Source organism: Leptonychotes weddellii, chromosome 9, assembly GCF_054177405.1.
Source record: "Leptonychotes weddellii isolate Sample4059 chromosome 9, ASM5417740v2, whole genome shotgun sequence".
Taxonomy (NCBI): Eukaryota; Metazoa; Chordata; class Mammalia; order Carnivora; family Phocidae; genus Leptonychotes; species Leptonychotes weddellii.
Window position 1 is genome coordinate 24,501,742 of NC_138377.1, and position 24,370 is coordinate 24,526,111.

The following is a 24,370-nucleotide window of genomic DNA, read 5'->3' on the forward strand; positions in this document are numbered from 1 at the left end:
GTGACAGCCACCCCACTGGGACGAGTGGTTTACAACCAGCGACTAAGGTCATCTGAGGAGCAATTGAGGCATTTCCCAGAGACCCCTAGGGAGCCAACATTTGAGCAAAGCTGACCCTGGGAGCTATGAGTTGGAGGGGTCGGGATGAGCTAGGAGATGCCAAAGCCAGCATATGCCTCCCTGTGAACTCACTCCACCTTGCTGTTCATCCCGTATAGAAGCTTCTATCATATTGCTGCCAGTAAGCAGAGGCCTTTGTGAGCACAAGAGTTGGGGCCAAATGACTGTACTGTCAGCTCCCGGCGCAGGGCTCGGCCTGTCATGGGTTGCTGGACAGATGCCTATCACACCTGCCAGACCCTGTGTGAGCAGGTCTTATCTAGCACCTGGACCAGACTTGGGCGCTGAGTGGCCTCAGAGGTGACCTGGTAGGAGAGCTGTGCTCAAAAGAGAGGATGAGAATAAGAATGGCCTGGACCAGTCCAATTCCCTTCCCTGTGATCATCTCGCGGTGTGGAACCACATGAAGCCTTCAGTGTTCCTAGGGTCCTGCCAAGATGGAGATGTGGGAGAGAAAATTCTAGGATGATGCCCAGCTTTCTGGCCATTTCAGCTGCTAAGCTGATGCTGGCAGCAACCAGGCTTAAAAATACTCAGAGAAGAGCAGGTAGGTGGGGGATGAGCCCAGACTGACAGTGAGACTGAAGGGCTGCCCATGAGGGGCAGGTATGAGCTGGTTGCTCGGGGCCCAAGAGCCCCCCCAGGGCCTGAGTGCTGGCCTCCAGAGAAATATTTGAGGAGCAACCTCGTGCATCAAGGTAGACAAGATAATCTCCGCCACAATACAGGACCCCTACCCCTAGGGGATGAATATATTAAAAATTTTTTAATTATTCACGTTTCACCTAATTGCTTTTTAGGATGAAGTTTTTGTATTCAAAATTTGTAGAACCAGTTACCACTCTACAATGGCACAGAATGTTGGAAGATGTAGAGCCAACCTCACATACTGTTTTCTTCCTTTATTCCCATTGTTCATTTCACTAGAATTTCTTTCTACATCTGCATGTGAGAAAGTGGTGCAAAACATACAAATAATTTCAACAAATGTCAACTTCGAAATCAGCATTAGCATGAAATATTCTTAGCGAAGATAGCCACTGCTTAGGTATAATCTGCCTTTCTAAGCAATTATAAAGGAAACGGAAACGGTTTTTCTACACGAGAGTAACTTAACCATACTGATAAAATATTTTCCAAATCAATAAATATTGACATATCATTTTTATCTTATTTTTTTTCCAACAGAAGCTAAAGTATCTCCCTGTGGTTTTGGGACTTAGAGCTGGCCGTGGACAAAAGGACCTTTCAGTCTTCGGGACAGGAGTACCTTTACTTTACAGGGCAATCTTGAGCAAGAATCTCCCTGGGCATTAGCCTCCTAGAAAACAGGAATTAGATTCCCAGGGGCTCTCAAACTGGGCATGATTGTTACCAGTAGCAAATGCTCATCCAGGACTTATGTAATCCCCATTTTACAGATGGAAAAAGTGAAATACAGCGAGGTTTAGCTCACCCATGTGCATACACTGCCTCTCCAATGTCTAAGACTATCATCAATAGGTCTGGGTGGGGCCCTGGAATCCATGCTCCTAACCAGCTCCCCCAAGGACTGAGATCCAGTGGTTTTTAGACCCCATTGAGGTACTGCTCAGGCATCAGATCTGCTCTGATTCTGAAAGCCCATGGAAACAAACAGAATCCAGAGCCCCAACCAGGGCAGTTCTCAGGAGGGAGCTTGCTACCACCCTCTGACAGCTAAGGCAGTAAGGGCAGGTAGGCTGGGGGTTCCAAACAGCCAGACCCAGCTCACCCTACCAGGAACCCAGACTAGTCTCTTGCTGCACCAGATCGCCACCTGCTGGCTCTAGGTGGCCATTCCAGGTCAGATTTAGCAAGATCGTTCTGGCATTTATCAGGATGGAATAGGATAGTTTGAAAGCAGAGGTCCAGTATCAGAGATGAGAGCAGCCACTGACCTAGATTAGGGGGTTGCTGTGGGATGAAGAAAAATGGCCAATGAGAGATATTTAGGAAGTAGGATTGATTAGATTTAATAACACCAATCCCAAAGGACAACAGCCGGAAAAGCATAGTGGCCCCATTACATTCATTCCCTCATACAACAAGTTGTAGCCCCTACTATGTGCCAGGAACTAATCTTCCTGGGGTCTAAGCAAGTCAGGAAAAAGCCCTGCTTTACACAGAGCTCTAACGGGTGGGGGTAGGAGGTAATCAAATAAGCAAATATCAGATGGGAATAAACACCACATGGAGAATTGAAAAAGGGTAATGCAATAGGGACTCAGATCCGAATGGTAAGGAGCCTGCCCTGTAACGGTGTTCCAAAGGAACAAATGCGAAAGCCCTTAAAGCGAGCGTAGCGTGTTCAAGACCCAAGGCAGCCAGTGTGGCTGGAGCATGATGGGTGAGGGCAAGAGTGGGACAAGCAGGGGGAGCCAGTCAGGGGCCAGATTACGAAGGCTTTTGTCAGGCAGTGCAAGAAATTCTAAGAGTAAAGGGAAGCCACGGACAGGTTAGACAGGAAAGTGAAAGAATGTGATTTCCCTTAAAGCGCTCTTGGCTGTTCTATGGAGCATGGACTGTACGGGGCAAGAGTGGAAGGGAGACAGGAGGCAGGGACATGGGCCAGTGGGGATGGCACCAGCAACAGGAAGGGGAGAGGGTTCTGGGCACACTTTGGAGTCAGTCAACAGGACTTGCTTTTATAGACTGGATATGGGGGGTGAAAAAAATAGCAGAACCAAGAATGACTTCCCAGGACCATGAGGATGGCAGCCGGTGCGGAAAACCAACATTTTCCCCGCTGATGCCATACCCCAACAAGCTGAGGTCTGGCCTTAAAGCTCAGCCCACTGGAGGGGGTTTGCAAGCTAGCCACTCTGAGGCCCACGGTATCCTTACCTGTGCCCGGGCCTAGCCTGCTTGGGTGCATGACAAGCATGAAAGAGAATGCCTGCCACGGAACTGACCTGACCTTTGTGCTGGCCTGGCCTGCAAGGACCCTTCGTGGGCCGGTTTTCTCCCATAGTGGGATTATCTTTCCAGGCGGCCAGAGCCCCGTCCCCAGCCAGAAGTGCACCCAAGGTCACCTCTAGATCCGATGCTAAACAGAATCCCCCAGAGTCATCCCCTCTATCCCCCAAACCCTGGACCTGGGAGTGTCCCCTTAAACCAAAGGGACTGTGGGAATGAGCAGGCACATCCTGGCTAAACAAATACCAGAGACCAAGGGCTGTGAGTACCACATCACTTTATTTTTTTGGTTTTCCAACTTGACTCTTAGACAATGCAAATTCGGTTATTCGCCTGCCCGGCCACTATATGGTCCCTCGCTGATGGGGCACAGGCTCTGAGGAAAGGCTCAACAGAACGACAGGGGTCCCTAAGAGCCAACCGAGCTGGCAGAGGACTGAAGGGTCCACAGATGGGCCAAGCACCAGCAGAGACTCGAAGCCCTCTCCCCCAGCCCCTTACCACACTCCTTTCAAGGGACAGGCCAGCACCTCAGTGATCAGCTCAGGGCCTTCCCTTAGAGGTCCTTCCGATATACCCTTACTTGTCATGCTGAGCCTGGCACCCTCTCCCTTGGGGGCACGAGGCAGAAGCCACTGACCTGCTCCATATTTGATTTCTAATGTTCCTTTGGGAAACATCTTTGAGTAAGGAGGGTGCCGACCCCCAAAAGAAACTGAAGACATATATTCTGCCTAATGGGACAAACAGCCATGTAACGGTACTTCTTTCGTCCCGAGGAAAAGTTGAAAGCAGCTTTAGCTAACAAACCCCCTCAGGACCCCCATACATATGGTTTCCAACACCAGCCAGGGGGCCCAGCCAACCCACTTAAATCAAAACAAAAAACTAAAACCAAGACAATAAAAAGCAAGAATGGCAAACAACCGAAAAGAACAATTCTGGCCCTGTAGCTCTCTGCAGGAGACCAGATGGCTCATTTCTGGCTCTGTCTGCCTTAGAACCAGGAAGCAGCACAAAGCTGCCCTTGGATTCAAGGTAGACACCGTGGGAGCCAGAGCGAAGGGCGTCCTGGCCAAGCCAGGGGTCAACTGAGGTCCCTGACCCTGTCCAAACGGGTCCCCTCTCCTCCCAGACCCCTTCACACCTCCCCATCAGCCATCCACCAGGGTGAGGCCGTCATAGAGCGCCCGTTTCCACATGTAGTAGGTGGAGCGGGCGGTGAGGGGAAAGAGGGCGCTGAACTCCTTGAAGGAGGGGAAGCTCTTAGACTGGAAGCGCTTCTGCAAGAACAGCTTGGCCTGGGCCTTGAACTTTGTGGTGGCGAGCATGTCCATCACCAGCACCTGGCCGTCCCTGCCCCCCACTGCTGCCTCCGCCACAGGGCGGCTGGACAGGGACCTGCTGTGGGGCCGGCCCTGGGCCGTGGCCCCCTCGCCAGAAGGCCCTCCCTGGGCCCTCCCGGGATCCCCTCCTGGAGAAGCCCCCACCTGCAGGGGGGTCCCTGCAGGAGGGGCCATCGCAGCTGACCCATCCCTGCCAGCATCCTTCTCCTGCTTCTCCGCTTCCCGCAGCCCCCCTTTGCCGAAGGTGGGGGCCTGCATTTGGAATTTGGGCAGGCCTCTGGGCCAGCCCCGGGCAAGACTCTTCCAGACCCAGAAGGTGGAGGGCGACAGGCTGGGGTAGCGGAGGCGGAAGCGACAGAAGGGGAGATGCCCACTGAGCACCTGCTTGCGGGCAGCCCTGCGCAGGCGCCTCTGCCAACGGGACAGGGGCACCTTGGGGGGCAGGAACTCGTGGGGGGCGGGTGGTCCCCCCGCCGTTGCTTTGCCTGCCCCCTCGCCCCCCTCCCCCTTCCAAGGGAGCAGGGCCTCTTCCGGAACAGATGCCGGCTGGGGAGCCCCAGTCGTGGGGAGGGCTGGTGCCGGCTTGAAGCCGGGGTTCCTTCGGAGGGCCTTCCGGCGCCAGTTGTAGTAGGTGGACCGGGAGATGCCGGGGAACCTGCGTTTGAAGCAACGATAGGGTACCAGTGTGTTCAGGGAGATGCAGTGCTCCAGGTACAACCTGGCCCGCTGCATTAGGACCACTCCGGGGCTCGACACGGCCGGCGAGGAGCATCCCGGCCCCTTGGCCACCTGCTCCTCTGGCAGCTTCTGCAGCTCCTCCGTCACCTGCCCCTCCTTGGGGGCCGGGGCCTGGCAGGCGCCGGAGCCCAGGAGCTCTTGCTTCCAGGCGTAGTAGGTGGAGCGGGAGATCTCGGGGAACCTCTGGAGGAACTGCTGCAGCGGCACGATGCCCCCGCGGTGGACGCTGTCCTGCAGGAAGTGCTTGGCCGAGAAGCGGGCGGCCACCTTCTGCCGGTGCTCCTGGGACTGCCGCCGCCAGCGGTAGAAGGTGCTCTTGGTGACGCTGTAGCGCTCGCGGAGGCGGGAGTAGCTGAGGCCAGGCTCCTGGCTGAGCAGCTCCAGGGTCTTGGCCGGCGCCGGCGGCAGCGGGGCCAGGCCGGGGGCACCTTCGGCCTCCACCTCCTCCAGCGCCACCACAGGGGCAAAGTACTGGTGGCGGAAGAGGTGCCTGCTGAGCGGCTGGCCGGCCCACATGATGTGCAGCGTGGCGGGCACGTGGTCACAGCGGCGCGGCCGGATGACCCGATTGAAGTAGGGCCGGATCTTGAGGTTCCGCAGGGGGTAGATGGAGTAGATGTTGCGCTGAAGGACGGAGGCGAGAGCATACAAGTGCCACACGTTGGAGAAGCTGCTGGGGAAGCAAGTGGCCTTGACGTCTGCGTCGAAGATGGCCTCCAGCGTGGCGGGCGGCAGGCTGGTCATCTCAGGGGACTCCTCGGAGCACAGGGAGTAGCGCACGGCCTGCAGCATCACCTTGGAGTCGATCATGCCCTGGAGGTAGTAATGCCTGTGCAGCAACATCTCGACCACGGTGCGGGCCCGCAGCTCCAGGCTGAAGCCCGCGTCCCCCCACAGCAGCACGCTGGCCGCCTCGAACAGCAGGCTGCCCTCGCCTTCGCACGCCAGCGGCAGCATGTTCCGGGGAGCATCCTCGGGGTACAGGCTCAGGGCCACCGAGTCCACCTCCAGCACCTGGGGGCTGGAGCCCCCCTCGCGGCAGGTGGGCAGGGTGAAGGACGACAGCACCTGCTTGGCCTCCAGAGCAGCACCGACAAGACCCTCGAGGCCCTCGGACTCCACAGCCTCCTGCAGCTCCCGCAGCACCTGCTGTACCAGCTGCTCCCGAGAGGTCATCCTGCCAGGGCAGAGGGCAGAGTCAGGACGCCCAGATACCCAGCAATGGTGACTTTGCCCACCCGCTCCCATCCCCCCGCCCCCGGGGGTAGACCGGCTGGCTAAGTGCCTCCCGGGGTCTAATCCCTCAGGGGTACTGAGGAAGAGCCTGGTCTCTGGAACCTGACTTTGAAATCCTGGTTCTGATACTAGCTTGAGCAAGTCATTTCAGCTCTCCATGCTTCTGGTTCCTCTTCTGTCAAGTGAGATGATCAAAGTATCCAGTCACACAGTTATTGTGGGCACAACTGAGACCATGAAAGCATGGAGATATATAGGTACGTACACACACGCACACACACTCATCCTTAGAACAGTGCCTGACACACGGGGAAGGAATGGAGAAGCGTTAGTTAGCTATGACACATTCCACAGTACAGACATAAAGGCTTACCTCTGTACCTGTTAAAAAGACTTACAAACTGGGGGGTGGGGGGATGGGTTAGCCCGGTGATGGGTATTAAGGAGAGCACGTTCTGCATGGAGCACTGGGTGTTATACGCAAACAATGAATCATAGAACACTACATCTAAAACTAATGTAATGTATGGTGATTAACAGAACAAGAAAAAGTTTAAAAAAAAAATACAAACTCACAGAGCTACAACTGGTCTGCCTTTCCTTAGAATGGGGATTCTCAAAGTATGGTCCATGGACCCTTGGGGTTCCCTGAGACTTTTTCAGGGGGTCTGCACATTAAATTTTCATAATACTAAGATATACTAAGATAATGTAAAACTCAGATATTATTTGCCTTTTTCATTATTATTCATTATATTAATATTTGAGTAGAAATGTGGTAACTTAGCATGAATCAATCTATGCTAGTAGTCATTATATTCTTTACCACCATGTACTCACAGTTTGGGGGGGGTGGGAAACACTAGTTTCACTCAAGAATGTCCCTGATGAAGCAGTAGAGTTGTTGTGTTTTTTTTTTTTTTAATTTAATCACAGACCTTAAGTACATGACTTTTCAGTTTTGCAAGTGGCAAAATGGGGAGTACTCATTTCTACTGAATGTCTCACATGCCAATTGTTTGGTTTATATAATGAACTAGCTGCTTTTATCATGGAATATCACTTTTATTTGAAAGAAAAATTGAGACATTACTCATTTAGACTTGGGTATATTGGGCAGACATCTCAAAAATGAGTAAGGTGAGCCTGTCACCTCAAAGAAAACTGTTGACTCTTTGCTGCCAGTAAAATTCTGAACTTTCGTTTGAAAACTAGAATTTTGGAAAACCTGCATCCACTATAGTGAACTTGACAGTTTCCCAATACCTAAAGACTTTTCTGATGGGATCAGTAGTGACACTAACAAATGTAACTTTTTATACCATGTAATGGAATTGTCAACATCTGAAGATCTACATCCATCAATGAACTGTGTTTCCAAAAAACCAATGGGTGATGTTACAAAGTCACACACAGGTAAAAGATCCACTCCAAGTATAAAAGAAAGCAATGAATTTTACTATACAAAAGAATCCTAGATATTGTTTTTACATTATAACTAAGCTTTAAGAAACTACTACTTGTCACGTGTTGATGTACTGATCAAAGAATATTCACTGAACAAGCTATCGAAATACTCTTCCTTTTTCCACCTATCTGGACAAAGTTGAATTTTCTTCATAGAATTCTATCAAAACAACATTATCACAACAGCCTGAAATGTAGAGACAGACAGAATACCTTTTAAACCAGATATTACAGAGACTTGAAGACATGTATAAGAATGCATTCTTCTCACTACATCTTTTTTGTTCTGGAAAAGTTATCTTTCCCAAAAAAAAACTTATTTTTTTTTACTGTGTAACAGGCTTGGTTTTTTTGTTTTTAAAGATTTTATTTATTTATTTGAGAGAGAGAATGAGATAGAGCATGAGAGTGGGGAGGGTCAGAGGGAGAAGCAGACTCCCTGCTGAGCAGGGAGCCCGATGCGGGACTCCAGGATCATGACCTGAGCAGAAGGCAGTCGCTTAACCAACTGAGCCACCCAGGCGCCCCAACAGGCTTGTTTTTTAATAAATATTTTCTAAATTTCTCCATTTTAATTTTGAATACACATTGATAGATGTAACCTATACAAATAAAAGCTCTTCAGGGCCCTCAAGTTTTAGAGAGCATACACGGGTCCTGAGACCAGAAAGTTTGAGAACCACTGCCCTAAAACAAAGAGCCTTTTCAAAGGGGTGGCAGCAGCCTAGTCCCTGGACTAACATAGATCTAATAACTAGGATGTACTGAGCATTCAGTATTTGCCAGGCACTGTCTTCTAAGACTGAAAGCCATACTTTAAAAGTAGGCACTACCCTCATCCCCAGTTTAGGGGTAAGAAAACTGAGAAAATGCAACTTAGGCTAATTTGCCCTAAATCACACAAGCGGTGGGGTCAGTACCAATGCTTGAACCTAGTCGCTTTAGGGTCTGTGATTCATCTCCAGTTTAAATCAACACAAACGAATGATCCTAATTACTGGTACATTTTCAGTGTTGCATTGCAAAGCAAAGTATATTCCTTTTCAGATACTGCTTTAAAAGACCATTGTCCTCTCTCAGATCTTTGTTCTCAGAATTCAATAAATTGCTTTAGATTAGCCTGAGGTTTATTTTTTTTTAAGATTTTATTTATTTATTCATAAGAGACAGAGGCAGAGGGAGAAGCAGGCTTCCCGCTGAGCAGGGAGCCCGATGCGGGGCTCGATCCCAGGACCCTGGGATCATGACCTGAGCTTAAGGCAGACGCTTAACTAATGACTGAGCCACCCAGGCACCCCAAAACTTTCATTAAAAAAAATAGGGTGCCTGGGTGGCTCAGATGATTAAGCGTCTGCCTTTGGCTCAGGTCATGATCCCGGGGTCCTGGGATCGAGTCCCTCAGGGAGCCCACTTCTCCCTCTCCCATTCCCCCTGCTTGTGTTCCCTCTCTCGCTGTCTCTCTGTCAAATAAATAAATAAAATCTTTAAAAAAAAAAAAAAAGTATTTGACAGAGACAGTGAGAGGGAACACAAGCAGGGGGAGCGGGAGAGGGAGAAGCAGGCTTTCCGCTGAGCAGGGAGCACGATGTGGGCTCCATCCCAGGACCCTGGGATCATGACCTGAGCCGAAGGCAGACGCTTAACTAAGGACTGAGCCACCCAAGCGCCCCTAGCCTGAGTTTTAAAAACTGTGTTTGGGTGTATATATTTGTCAGCTCATCAAACTGCACACTTAAAGGGGATGTGCTTGGGTGTAAATTATGGTTCAGTAAAGTTTTTTAAAAAGTTTGTAAAGCACCAAAAGAGTACCAGAATTTTACCTGATAATCATAAAAAAGCTTTTCAGAAATTAGTAATCAGGGGTACCTCGCTGGCTCAGTCAGTAGAGCGAAGAGACTTGATCTCGGGTCATGAGTTCGAGCCCCATATTGGGCAGAGATTACTAAAAATTAAAAAATTAGAATCACCTTTGGGTAAAACTTCTTGGCTGTAGATTTTTTTTTTTTAACGTGTATGCTGTGACAAATGTGATCTAACCTCGCAATGATTTTGTATTTTTACCGTATCATTTGACCCTGGAGTTGGGCTCTTAATCTGTTCATCATGAATGTACTTTATGTTTACTTTTTAAAAAACGATTCATTTCATTGGACTCAGGAGATAAAACCATGTCATAGCAGTCCTTGATAAAGAGAGCACACGTCCATAGTCGATTAAAAAATTGAGCCCTGGGGTGCCTGGGTGGCTCAGTCGGTTGAGCGAGCGTCTGCCTTCAGCTCAGGTCATGATCCCAGGGTCCTGGGATTGAGTCCCACATCGGGCTCTCCGCTCAGCAGCGAGTCAGCTTCTCCCTCTCCCTCTGTGATCTCTCTCGCTTTCACTCTCTCTCAAATAAATAAATCTTTAAAAAAAAAAAACACTGAGCCCTGAAAAACACACTGTACACACAGAACAGCCTTTTCCCTCTGGTAGCCAACAAAGATGCTGGTTTTACTTACATGTCCCTGGTAGAATACCACTATACAGCTGTAGAGACATGAGCAAACTTTGCAAACAAAATTATGAAAATAGCCACCACTTACTTACGGCTTACTAGGTGCATTTAATTAGGTAATTCAACCAAAATCTCAGGAAAAAAGTGAGGGGACGATGAATTTAAACTGCTGGGTGATTCCTCCTACCCTCCTACTCAGTCTCTTTCCTAAGCAAAGCACCATGTCCCCTCCGGTGATGGCAAGCTCCTTTGGGCTTTACAAGGATTGAGTGGATTTCAGGCTTTTTAGAGATAATTTTGTTTATATGCGGTTCTCCCCTCCCCTCCATGTAAACTACAACTCCATCACACCTGCACCATTGCTAGGATGGCTATTCTGAGTTCGCACCTGGAGAAATGGAGGCTTGGGGGTTAAATTAAATAACTTTCCCAAGACCACACAGCTATTAAAACTATAAAATTAGGGGCGCCTGGCTGGCTCAGATGGTTAAGCGTCTGCCTTTGGCTCAGGTCATGATCCCAGGGTGCTGGGATCGAGTCCCGCATCGGGCTCCCTGCTCCTTGGGAGCCTGCTTCTCCCTCTGCTTCTCTCTCTCTTTCTGTCTCTCATGAATGAATAAATAAAATCTTTAAAAAAAAAAACACTATAAAATTAAGCAATGTGACTCCAGAGTGCCCCTCCTAAACACTGTAATTCCACCACCCAGGGGAATACATCACCCAAAATGCTTATCAGCTGAAGGATCCAAAAACGCATGGATTCTTGGAGCTTTGAGACAAACCTGGCCATTTCACAGATAAGGAAAATTGAGGTCCAGAAAGGTACAGGTGACTTGCCTGACTTCAAGCAGCAGTATCCAGATACCTTCCAACAAATGTCCAGATATACCACACTTCCTTCTGCACAAACCCCACCCCACCCTACCTACTCTTCCCCGGTCCTGTCCCTGGTCCCAGTCCCAGTCCCACCCAGCTCCACTCCACCCTATCTCATTCCTTCCTCTTCCCCAAAGAGGTAAGAGGAGGTGTGAGTAGGTAATACCCCACTTCCGTCTTCCTCAAAAGCTTACTGAGAAAAAGCAGCTCCCTGGAGCTCCGCACCCCACATCCATCCAAGGAGATCTGGACTACCGGAGAACAGACAGTGGGGGAAAAGCCAGAGGCTCTGCGGGGGAAGCCAATCATCCTTAAGTAGACAATTGGTTGATGGGGTTCAGGTGCAACAGTCTTTTCAACAATGGCTCCCTGGAAGTGCAATGCAAAGCAGATCCAGCAATGGCCAGGTGCATTCATGGAATGAGGTGCAAAAAGCGAAAACTCATCTATGGGCTTTGTTCAACTGGCCCCCCTGGCCCCCACAGCTCTTGGAAGGGATTGGAAAAGGCAAGAAACCAAGGAGGCAAGCCCCACCAGATTACACAGGCTCTCCTAGCTTGAGGTTGGAGGGAGGTAAAAGGGGGCCTCTAAGAAGCACCCAGCCAGCATGTTAGCACCTAGGAAGGGCTCGGAGCCAAAGAATAAATGAAGGGGCACTGGCAACTCTGCAAGAGACTCCAAGCCTTACCTTCACCAAAGCCAGCTTTCCTCCTCCCTCCATCTCCTTATTTCAAGAGATGGAGTCTCAGAGCCCAGGTCTGGACTCTGTCCCTTCCATTTTAGAAGGGGTCAGCCAGGGCAAGAGAAGGGCCAATGAATCTGCTAACACAATGCTGCTTTAAATCTCCTCTGGCTTCTAGAACAAACTCCTTCTCTGCCAGCCTCATCCTGGGCTCTGTTTGCTCACCAAGGACCCCGTGTTCTCCCCATCCCTCCTTTTCTCCCCATCCCTCATAAAGTAGGTTCTGCCGTCTCTACAGTCAACCAGGCCCAACAAGTAGGAGGCAGCGCCACCGAGGCCTCAACCCTCAGCAGGACCGATTAAGACCACGGGAAACCGGATGGCATCTCACCTGGCCTGGCTTGGCGCCTCTCTGGTCTGCCCTCCCGGCTGCCCAGGCTAGGTCCCTGGCTCGAGGGAGCGCCAGCCATCTTGGCTCCCTCCCTGGGTTCCAGGAGGCCCAGCAGGGGCAGGGGCAGCCACGGGGGCTGGCTGGTGGCCGGCGAGTCCATCAGCTGTGAATTCCCAAGGAAGGGTAACGGGAGTCCCTGGGGGATCCAGGGTGGGCCCGAGGCCACCAAGTCAACCACGCCTGGGGAGTTCGGGAGTTCCCAAGTTTAGTTGCTCTCGTGGACCACGTGTCTGGAGGGGTAGGAGAAGGGAGAGTATGGCCCACGAGGGGAAGCAGTGCAGGCCAACAATCGCCCCTCAGGATGCCAGGAAAGCAATAGGCGGCTGGGGAGAGGAGAGCTGGCTGGCCCCAGGCTTCTGAGCCAAGGGACCCAACCGGAGAAACGCTGAGAGCCTGGGGAGGGGCCGAGGACGGACAATTGTGTAGGGTGGGGAGGGGAGATAGGCAGGCGGGTGGGGGTGGGGATGGGGCTGGAGGTGGGGGTGGGGAGAAAGAACGTGAAACAATGCCTCACTTCCCCCTTCCACACACACACACACCCACCCACCCACCCACACACAGATGCACGCATACACACAGGCTTGCAGCATCTTCACGGAGTCACTCCTTGACCCTTAGGCCCTTTACTGTCCTAAGGCCAGTCCTCTCTCCCCTGGGGCCTCCAAGCCGAACGGGGCACCCACCGTTCCTAATTTTGAGGAAACTTCCTAGTTTACTGACCTCGAGGGTGGCCCAGAGCCCTGGGGGCGTCCACTTCTTTCTGCAGCTTCCAGCTTGGGACATTTAAGTCACCGTGCGTCAGCGTCCCCAGCCAAGCGCCACTCTCACTCCAGAACTGGCTTGGTATCTGTAGTGGACCATTGAGCATGGACCGTCTACAGCCAACTGGCCGGTGGAGAAGCGGCTTAAGCCACTCCCCCCAGGAAATCGCCCACCCTCAAGTGCTCTGGTCCCAAGATGAAAGAAGTGCAAATTCGGGGGTCACTTCCAATGGTAAAGTGATAGCGGCTATTGTCTGGTCCACTCTACCCAGCTGGGGGCGTTAAAGCGCCCAGACCTAGCTCTGAAACAGACCCCAAACTGCCCTGGGAAAACTTAAAAGAAAGTTGAAAGATTTCCAAAGAGTTTGGGGGGAGGGGTTGGGGAGGTTCAGATTGAAAGACCTAGGGAAGGAAAGTCAACGACCAGGCTTGAGGGTAGGGGTGGGGGAGCATAGCTGGAGCCCAGAAACTGGCCTTCGATGACTGGGTAGACTTTGGGGCTTTCTGAACCTCCAAGATGCATCTCTTCCTGAGGCAGCTGCCCATCCCTGGCGGTGCTGGATGGGGAGGTTGGAGAGCTCACTGCCCCCACCTTGGTGCAGGCCCCTTTTCCTTCCAGAATGGCCTCACTTTCTCCAAGGGCTCCATTCCCACCTTTCTCTGAGCATCCCCCAGGGGTGGGGCTCAACACCTCTCACTCCCAAAGCTTTCCCGGGCCAAAATTTCTTCTGTCCGGGGCCAGGGCGCCTATATCCATCAGGACACCTAGTTTTCTGAGCCCCACAGGAAGGCGGGGGCGTGCGGTACCTGGGCTTCCGTTCCTCCTGCAGCTCATCCCAGCCCAGGGGCCTCAGATAATCCCAGAGGAACCAGTCCTATCCGCCCGTCTAGTCCCCGCTGGTGGGGGAGGTGAAGGCCGCCAGATTGCAGCCTTTGGTGGTAGCTCCCCCCAGGGGCTTTCCTGCCCAGCTTTAACCCTTTGGAGTGCTGGGGCTAGCTCCTGCCCTCCCGGGCTTCATTCCACCCACCTCCCTTCTATGGCCTGACCCCTGGCTACCACTGTAAAATGTCACCCTCACCCCCCCCCCCACCCCAGGCCCCCAGTGTCGGTTATGCCCCAGCTCACAATTATCATTTTCTCCTCTGCCAATCATGAGCCCTACACTTACCACCTAGATCAAAAATCCTTTATTGAAGGCTTGTTCCCAGGAGCATGGGAGGAGGAGGGGGCCACCAGATGTGAGCTCAAGTCCAGTCCCTGGATCAGAATCACACCAGCCCCACCCACCATGATGGTAGCCGCCCGAGGCAGCGGCTTAGACGTGTCCTGGACTTGGATTTGAATGCCAACCCTGCCCCTTTCTAGAGTATGGCCTTAGGCGAATTGTTTCAACCCTTGGAGCCCTGATTTAAAGGTTACTGGGGCACAACCTTTCCCGCAGAGTTGCGCATAGATTCAACGAGATGATCAATATAAAGCATTCAGGACCGTGCTTGGCACGGAGCAAGTCTGTTGCAGTCCTCAGCCTCTCCAGCTAATTTGAAATTATTTTTAAGTTCTTAAGATAAATGTAGCATTTTAAAAGTTTCAGAGAATAGTGGTTATCTTGTAGGAGTTGGATTGGATACTTTTCCTTTCCAAATTATCTTTCTGTGTTGACATTTTATAAGGAGCCTACCTTACTTGCTATCATTTTTAAAAGCAATGAAGATAATTGTAAATTCTTTAAAAGGCTAATGGAGTCTTTAAAAAGTATTTTTTTAAAAGAAACTAAAGGTTTGTTGGTGCTTCCATCACCAAGGTACGAGTCTTTTATAGACCAAATTGAGAAAATTTAGAATAATTGGGAAACTTTTAAAGTAGAAAGAAGAAAAAGTTACCTATAATCACATTATCTGAAGATAGCTATTGTGAACATCTTGGTATATTTTTTTCTAATCTAGTTGTTTTTTTTTTTTTCTTAGACTTACACAAATTAAATATTCTCTTTCCAAAAGATCCAAATGGTACAGGGTAAAAAATAGAGTAAATTGAGCAAGTCTTCCCTTTCAGTTCCTAACACATTCTCTTCACTACGCTTATCTGCCAGTTCTTTTTCTGTGCATTTACAACACGTATAAATTTCTGATCTTTCTGTGCATATTTTGGTTCTATGTTAAACATTTTTTAAACTACTTTTGACTGATATATATTCTACTTTCTATACATAAAAAATAGCATATTATTCAAAATGCATGTAAATTTTTGGTTCAGGAATTTACAAAAGGATTCAGGATTCAAATTTCAGCCCTGTCTACAGTTTCCCTCTCCAGAAGCAGCCAATGTTGTTTCTAGGGTACCATTCCAGAAATATGCATAAACAAGCAAATCTCTGAGAGAGTGCTTTTTTCCTTTCTTTGAAGCACAAATGGTAGTACGCTAAACACTCTTACGCACCTTGCTTTTCTCACTTTACTGTTTTATCCAGAGTCACCATTGTCCAACAAAATATGAGAGCCACACAATACTTTTACATTTCTAGCAGCCACATTAAAGATAGTTAGAAGACTAACTGAATGGACAGAGGGATCATTGAATTGGACAGGTGATATTAATTTTTTTTAAAAGATTTTATTTATTTATTTATTTATTTGACAGAGAGAGACACAGCAAGAGAGGGAACACAAGCAGGGGGAGTGGGAGAGGGAGAAGCAGGCTTCCCGCGGAGCAGGGAGCCCGACGCGGGGCTCGATCCCAGGACCCTGGGATCATGACCTGAGCTGAAGGCAGACACCCAACGACTGAGCCACCCAGGCGCCCCTAGGTGATATTAATTTTAACAATATATTTTATTTAAACCAATATCTCTGAAATATTATCATTTTAACAGGAAATCAACATAAAAATTATTTTTTAATATAAAAATTATTAATGAGATACTTCACATTCTTTTTTTGTACCAAGTCTTCAAAATTCAATGTATTTTCCACTTGAAGCCAGTCTCATGTAGAACTACCCACATTTCAAATGTTCTGTAGCCCCATGTGGCTGGTGGCAAACGTACTAGTACATCCCTAGATGGAAAAGGAACTCCATTGTATGACTTAACATAATGTCCTATCCAGTCCTCTACCGGTGAACATCAAGGTCATTTCCATCTTTTGCTCTTAAACCAAGCTACAATGGGTAACCTTGCACGTATGTAGGTATAGCTATACATCCAAAGTGCACTATATGGATCAAAATCCATATAGATTTTGCCAGATTTCCCTCCCTAGAAGTTGTACCAATTTATTTCCCCCAAAACAAAGTATGAGAGTGCTAGCTCCCTACCCCTTGGCCAACACAGTGCGTTAGCACTTTTTTTTTTTTTAATTTATTTATTTGACAGAGAGCGAGCACAAGCACGGGGAGCAGCAAGCAGAGGAAAAGAGACAAGCAGACTCCCCGCCGAGCAGGGAGCCCAATGCGGGGCTCGATCCCAGGACCCTGGGATCACGACCTGAGCCCAAGGCAGACGCTTAACCGACTGAGCCACCCAGGCGCCCCGTGTTAGCACTTTTTTATCTTTGCCAGTCAAATAGGTGAAAAATTAGTTCCTCCATGTGGTTTTAATTTACATTTTTTCATTATGAGTAGGAGAGAGCATTTTTCATATATTTTTGAACCATTTATGTTTTCTTCCTTATGAATATCCTTTGCACATTTTGCTATTGATTATAAACCTTTTTCTTACTGTTAATGAGAGTTTTGTATAAATATCACCTTTGGTCCATGGTAGGAATTACAAATGTCTTTTCTGTGGGCACCTGGTTGGTTCAGTCGGTAAAGCACGTGACTCTTGATCTCAGGGTTGTGAGTTCGAGCCCCAGGTTGGATGTAGGGATTACTTAAAAATAAAATCTTAAAAAAAAACACAAAACTTTTTAATAGGGGCACCTGAGTGGCTCAGTCGGTTAAGTATCTGCCTTCAGCTCAGGTCATGATCCCAGGGTCCTGGGTTCAAGCCCCGTATTGGGCTCTCTGCTCAGTGGAGAGCCTACTTCTCCCTCTCCCTCCGCCTGCTGTTCCCCCTGCTTGTGCTCTCTCTCTCCCTCTTTCTCTCTGTCAAATAAATAAATAAAATCTTTTTAAAAAGAAAAGAAAAAATAAATAAAAAGAATTTTTTTTTCTGATTTTGTGGTTTATAACTGGACTTTGCTTATGGTAGTTTTTATCCTGAAGAAATCTTTTTATGTTTACATATATTGACCATACCTGCTTTTCTTTAATGGATTCTAGATTTGGTAAATTTTAATTTACCTTTATTTATACTGTTAAAATTAAGTATTACAAAATTAAAGTCTTAGTCATCAGGTGTCCAAACACCAAAAATCCCAGATTCCCAGCAATAATCAAACCAAATCCTACAAGTAGACATCTTTAGTTAATATGTACCTTGCTTTGAACAAAATTTAGATTTAGGAAGCAGATGAGTTGGGGTAATCCTTCACTTATAAAGAGACATACAATAGAAAAGCTTCCTTTAAATAATGAACTGAGGGCCGCTTGGGTGGCTCAGTCGTTAAGCGGCTGCCTTCAGCTCAGGTCATGATCCCAGGGTCCTGGGATCGAGCCCCGCATCGGGCTCCCTGCTCCGCGGGAAGCCTGCTTCTCCCTCTCCCACTCCCCCTGCTTGTGTTCCCTCTCTCGCTGTGTCTCTCTCTGTCAAATAAATAAATAAAATCTTTTAAAAAATAAATAAATAAAAATAAATAATGAACTGAGATAAGTAATTAACTGGGTTTAAATGTATAGCTGTCCAGGGCTTGTATAAGTGGGGGGTCACCTGTATTTGCATCTACAAAAAATAAGTTCTGAATTGAGCATCTATTGAGCACTGGCTGGGCAGTGACCAGCCTGAGCTCGGGGTGTGACGGTAGGGTTGAAATTCCAGTTCTGCCCTTGTGTGCGGCTGAACAAGTTTTCTCATGTCTCCAGGCCTAATTCCTCACTTAAAAAATTATGAGAATAATACTGGAGAGGTTGCTGTGAGAATTAAATGAAAAACGGTTTATGAAATTCTTAGCATAAAGGCTCAGCAAACAACACTGCTATTCCATTTAGCTGTACAGAGATTTAAAGAATTCATCCCTCTCTATTCAATTAATTTATCCACTTGGTGGCCTTACTAAATAACTTATATATTGGTCCATCATTCATTCAATCATTTCTTTATTCCGTTGTTCATTTACTCATATGTTCGCTCCTGCGTGGGCAAATATCTGAGCTCCTGCTACACGCCGGGTCCTGGGCTAGCCCTAAGGACACAGTGATGTCTACAGACCTGACTCTAGACTCCAGAGTCTGAGGGTTGAGGCTCATAAATCTTCTCAAGCATTCCACAGACAACACCACACTTATTACTGTGTTTACTGTACACGAAGGCCCTACATCCAATGGCTGACAATTACTCCATGACGTCATAATCTCCTGGTTTCCTTTCTTTTTCCTTTGTTCCTTTTCTTCTCCCTCTTCCTCCCCACCACTCTTCCCTTTTACCCCCCCTCTGCCTCTGCCCAGAGTCCCTTGGCGATTACCAAAAGACAGATAACAACTCAGACTCTGGAGTCTGGCCAACCTGAGTTGACTCTCAGCTCCTCTACTTCCTAGTTAAGGGAACTTAAACAAATCTGACCCCAGTTTCCTCATCTGTGAAATGGGGATGATATCCACTTTATTCCAATGACTGAATTAAACAGTGATGTCACTCCTTGGCTATGAAGAAACATTTAATACCAGGGAGATATGATTATCAATTCAAATCACAGTGGGTTGAGCATCTACTCTCTGGAGACATTATGCTCAGTGCTGTGGAAGACACATAAAGAGCTAACGTAGTCTCTTCTGGTTAGAAGCCACAGCCCAGGTGGGGATGTACTGAGTGCTCCAGAAGAGCTACTGTTACTTGCTATTACCAAGGAAAGGAACAAGTGTTTTTTGAGCTCCTCACTCCTGGACCCTGGGCTTGCTCAGAGACCTGTGCTGAGCAGGCTGTCAGGCTGCCCCTGGCTTCTCTGGTTTCATTTGCAGATACAGTCTTGAATTATCTATACCTTTAAAGTCATTTACTGGGGTGTCTGGGTGGCTCAGTCGGTTAAACGTCTGCCTTTGGCTCAGGTCATGTTCCCAGGGTCCTGGGATGGAGTCCCGCGTCGGGCTCCCCCTGCTTCTCCCTCTCCCTCAGCCTGCTGCTCCCCCTGTTTGTATTCTCGTTCTCTCTCTCTCTCTGTCAAATAAATAAATAAAATCTTTAAAAAAAATAATAAAGTCATGGGACGCCTGGGACGCTTGGGTGGCTCAGTTGGTTAAACATCTGCCTTTGGCTCGGGTCATGATCCCAGAGTCCTGGAATCAAGTCCAGTATTGGGCTCCTTACTCGGCGGGGAGCCTGCTTCTCCCTCTGCCTGCTGCTCCCCCTGCTTGTACTCTCCCTCTCTCTCTCTCTCTGGCAAATAAATAAATAAAATCTTTATAAATAAATAAATAAAGTAATTTACTTTGGTGGTAAGTTTGAATATAGACTGTGTCTTAACATATACTAAGGAATTAATGTTAATTTGTACAAAGTGATAATAGTAAAATACGTCCTAAATTTTCAGATAAACATGTAAGAACTGAGGCATGAAATGATAGGACCTCAGGTATTTGCTTTTGAAAAACCAGAGGAAAAGCAGAGAAAAGGGTAAGCTACATATGTCAAAGTACTGATACTTATTATTGAATCAGGGGTTTGTTTTACCATTCATTCAGAGTGATTTGTTATGCTATTCTCTCAATTTTGGTGTATTTCATAAGTTTTGTAATAGAAAAGTGAAATATTTATTGTTGAGGCGTGGGAACATCACTTTATGGGGGCAACGGGGAAGGAAACTTCCTGCAAGCAGCATTCCCATTTAGGCGCCGGGCAGACAGGACAGTGTTGGAAAGGTGCCTGGTGGGCAAAGTCATCGGCCACAGGGATCGACACTTAACTTCGTTTGCAGGGCCTTTGCTCGGTGCGCTTGGAGTGATGGGATTCACACAACAGCTGTCCTTAGGGAATTTACCTGGAGAGCAAAGAAGGCTGCTGGATAATAGCCCCTCCCTTGACCCCAAGGGAACAAGCACAGGTCCCCAACTAGAACAGCCTGTCCTCAAACAAGGCTTCAAGGGCTCGTGGTCCTCTCCCCGCAAGTTCATTGCATTTCTTCTATCGCCTCTGTTTCATCTGAAAAGAGGATGAACCCAAGGTCATCCAATCATTCTGTTCTTAATCTCAGGCCCGGTGCCCTTGGTTTTGGTTAGCTTATTCCCAATTCCCTCCACTCCCACCACTCCACTCAGTTAAGCACTTTTATAAGTTTCTTTCCAGAGTTTCGTTCTGTAAGTACAAGCAAATACAAATATACATCCTCCGAGTATGTTTTGAATAGGCTTAAAACTAACAACAAAGCAAACTTAAAATACAAAAAATTGCCAAGTGTTCCAGGTAAAGAGTGAAGTCTGGGAGTTGTTGGCCTGTAGATAAGATCTAAAGCCAAGGGACTGGAAGTGATAACAGATAATAGAGGAAGATAGGAGGAACAGAGGGAGGAAAGAAAAGGGACCACCCATAGCGTCAGCAGGAGGAGAAAAACAAAGAAGCAAAGGAAAAATCAAGAGAGAAGATTTTTTTTTTTTTTTTTAATTTAGAGGCGCCTGGGTGGCTCAGTCGTTAAGCGTCTGCCTTCGGCTCGGGTCATGTTCCCAGGGTCCTGGAATCGAGCCCCGCATTCCCTCTCTCGCTGTGTCTGTCTGTCAAATAAATAAATAAATAAAATCCAGGCACCCCTCAAGAGAGAATATTTTAAGAAGAAAGGAGTAAGTTGTCAATTGTGATACTTGCTTCTAATGTGTAAATAGATCTGCATAAACCCACCTGGAAAGATAGCCAAGTTAAAGAGAGAGTTCAGAGTAAAATGCATTTTCTGATCCCATTTTTGCAAAAATCTGTCTAATCGATATGTATCTACATGTGTTCAGTGAGGAGAAAGAAGTCTGGAAAACATTAAAGAGAACAAACTAATAGGGAGAAATCCTGGTGAGCATGTTTGTGGGAAAAGGTGGCTTTTTTACTTTGCATACTTCGGTTTGTTTAGCATTTTTTACCACAAGAACACATTTTTTTTAAGATTTTATTTATTTATTTGTCAGAGAGAGAGAACACAAGCAGGGTGAGCGGCAGGCAGAGGGAGAAACAGGCTCCCCGCTAAGGAGCCCAACTCGATCCCCCAGAACCCCAGGATCATGACCTGAGCTGAAGACAGACGCTTAACCGACTGAGCCACCCAGGTGTCCCAAGAACACATTCTTTTTATAAATAAAAGAGATTTGGAAAAGAGGAGAAACTACTGGTTAGAGCCATCTATATTCAGAATTTTTTTTTTTAAACATTTTATTTAAGTAAACTCCATGCCTACCATGGGGCTCGAACTTATAACCCAAGATCAAGCGTCTCAAGCTCTACCAACTCAGCCAGGTGCCCCTGTATTCAGAATTTCCGAGGCTGTAGAGATTAAGATTAAAAGAACTGGCTTTAGGGGCACCTGGGTGACTCAGTTGGTTGAGTCTCTGACTCTTGATTTTGACTCAGGTCATGATCTCAGGTTCCTGAGATCCAGCCCCGGGCCAGCTCGCTGCTCAGCAGGGAGTCTGCTTGTCTCCCTCTCCCTCTCCCTCTGCCCCACCCCACACACCCCAGCACACGCACACTCTCTCTCTCTCTGAAATAAATAAATAAATCTAAAAAAAAAAAGGCACTATCTTCAGAACCTAATAAACCTGGGTTTAAACCCAGCTCTACCCTCAAGAACAAATTAACCTCTCTAAAGCTCAGTTTCCTCACCTGTAAAATGGTGATTATTATGATAATTACCTCATAGATTGTGATAAGGATTAAATGGGGAAATGCAAATAAAGTATTTAGTACGGTGACTGTCACACAGAAAAAGCTCAGTTAATATTAGTTGGCCTTTAAAATAGTTATTACTGGGGGGGCGCTTGGGTGGCTCAGTCGTTAAGCGTCTGCCTTCGGCTCCGGTCATGATCCCAGGGTCTTGGGATCGAGTCCCTCATTGGGCTCCCTGCTCAGCAGTAGGCCTGCTTCTCCCTCTCCCACTCCCCATGCTTGTGTTCCCTCTCTCGCTGTGTCTCTGTCAAATAAAATAAAACAAAAATCTTTTAAAAAATTAGTTATTACTAGGGGTGCCTGGCTGGCCCAGTAGGGAGAGCATGGGACTCTTGATCTCAGGGTTGTGAATTTGAGCCCCACAGGTTGGGTGTAGAGATTGGTTAAAAATGAAATCTTAAACATCTAGTTATTACTAGATCAAAAAATAAAACAGTTATGGGGCACCTGGGTGGCTCAGTCATTGGGCGTCTGCCTTAGGCTCAGGTCATGATCCCAGGGTCCTGGGATCAAGCCCCGCATCGGGCTCCCTGCTACGTGGGAGGCCTGCTTCTCCCTCTCCCACTCCCCCTGCTTGTGTTCCCTCTCTCGCTGTGTCTCTCTCTGTCAAATGAGTAAATCTTTTAAAAAAATAAAATAAAATAAAATAAAACAGTTATGACTCGGTCAAAGGGGCCAGTCAGAGATGTGCAAACTTGGACCACATTATTCTAAATTTTTTTTTTTTAAGATTTTATTTATTTGCGAGAGAGAGAATGAGAGACAGAGAGCATGAGAGGGAGGAGGGTCAGAGGGAGAGGCAGACTCCCCGCCGAGCAGGGAGCCCGATGCGGGACTCGATCCCGGAACTCCAGGACCATGACCTGAGCCGAAGGCAGTCGCCCAACCAACTGAGCCACCCAGGAGCCCTAGACCACATTATTCTAGAAGTGCTGTCGCTGCAATGCTCTTTCTGTGTCATGCTTTGGACCTTCACAGAGGGTCATACAGGGAACTCAAGAGGGACCCTGTGTCCACCAGAGGGAGGATGCAAGATGATCCTCAGAATTTCTTTGTGTATCTATATTTTTCTCTCATTCTTTTCAATTTTTATTTTTGTATTTTATAATGCACATACTATTGCCTTAGTTCATCAGTGCATATGTATAGTTTATAAGCAAATATACCCAATGCAGGGTTCAAACCCACAACACTGAGATCAGGACCTGAGCTGAGATCAAGAGTTGGACGCTCAACCACATGACTCACCCAGCCCCATAAAGCAATTATTACTATTTTTTAAATTTCATTTTTAAGTAATCTCTATGCCCAACGTGGGGCTCAAACTCACAATCCCAAGATCAAGAGTCATACGCTCCATCAGCTGAGCCAGCCAAGTGCCCCAGCATCTAAAGCAATTAGAACAGGGGTGCCAGGCTGGCTCAGTGGGCAGAGCATACAACTCTTAATCTTAGGGATCATGAGTTCAAGTTTACTTAAAAACACTTTTTTAAGTAGTAAAAACAAAAAATGGTAAAGCAATTAGAACAGTACTCAGCATATACTAAGCACTCAAATATTATTTATATTGTTATTATTTTTTAAAGATTTATTTATTTATTTTAAAAAGAGAGAGCATGAGTGAGGGGAGCGGCAGAGGGGGAATGTAGAGAGAGAAGCAGACTCCCTGCGGAGGGCAGAGCCCACTACCCTGAGATCACGACCTGAGCCAAAATCAAGAGTCGGAAACTCAACCAACCGAGTCACCCAGGCGCCCTGATATTGTCATTATTTTTATGATTGTTATTGGCTCTCATTCTAGGATTTCCTTACCCTCAAATTTCTTCAGCCCCATTTCTGCAACTCTATATGTATTTTAGTAAGATACTTCAAATCTGTTTTTGGAAAGAGTATAAGCAAACAACTACATAAATATGTTTTTAATATGCCGGTCACTGTGTTCAGTGCTTGAAGAATACAAAGATTAACAAAAGATTGTTTCTGTCTTCAAGTAAATGCTCCGTCTAGTGGGGGAGACACACACACCCATAGCTATAACCCAAGTACAGAATATGGTAAGCAATGCAGTAAAGGTGTCCAAGCACCATGAGGACACAGAGCAGCTGAGACATGTGGAGGGTTCCTGGAGAAGGCGGCATGGGAGCCACACTGCCCAGGAGACACGGATGACAGAGCAGGGATTCCAAGTGGAGGGAGCCATGGATGATCCAAGATGGACCCTCCAGGACTGATGTGCTACCCACACTGTTGGGTCTCACAGGGGTGCTCAGTAAAGCCCTGTTTTTGACTATTCAGTTCAAGTGGTATGAAAAGG

At 47.6% G+C, this 24,370-nt stretch overlaps 1 protein-coding gene across 1 annotated transcript; it reads right to left on the reverse strand.

The window, feature by feature from the left end:
- Positions 1 to 2,883: 2,883 nt before the first annotated feature.
- Positions 2,884 to 6,341, reverse strand: VRTN (vertebrae development associated). Its single transcript, XM_006745489.2, has one exon. It carries the CDS (start codon positions 6,315 to 6,317, stop codon positions 4,212 to 4,214), a length of 2,106 nt encoding a protein of 701 aa, XP_006745552.2. The 5' UTR covers positions 6,318 to 6,341; the 3' UTR covers positions 2,884 to 4,211.
- Positions 6,342 to 24,370: the final 18,029 nt, after the last annotated feature.

Coding starts and splice junctions, on each gene's coding strand:
- VRTN (XM_006745489.2), bottom strand. CDS start 6,317: ATGACCTCTCGGGAGCAGCTGGTACAGCAGGTGCTGCGGGAGCTGCAG.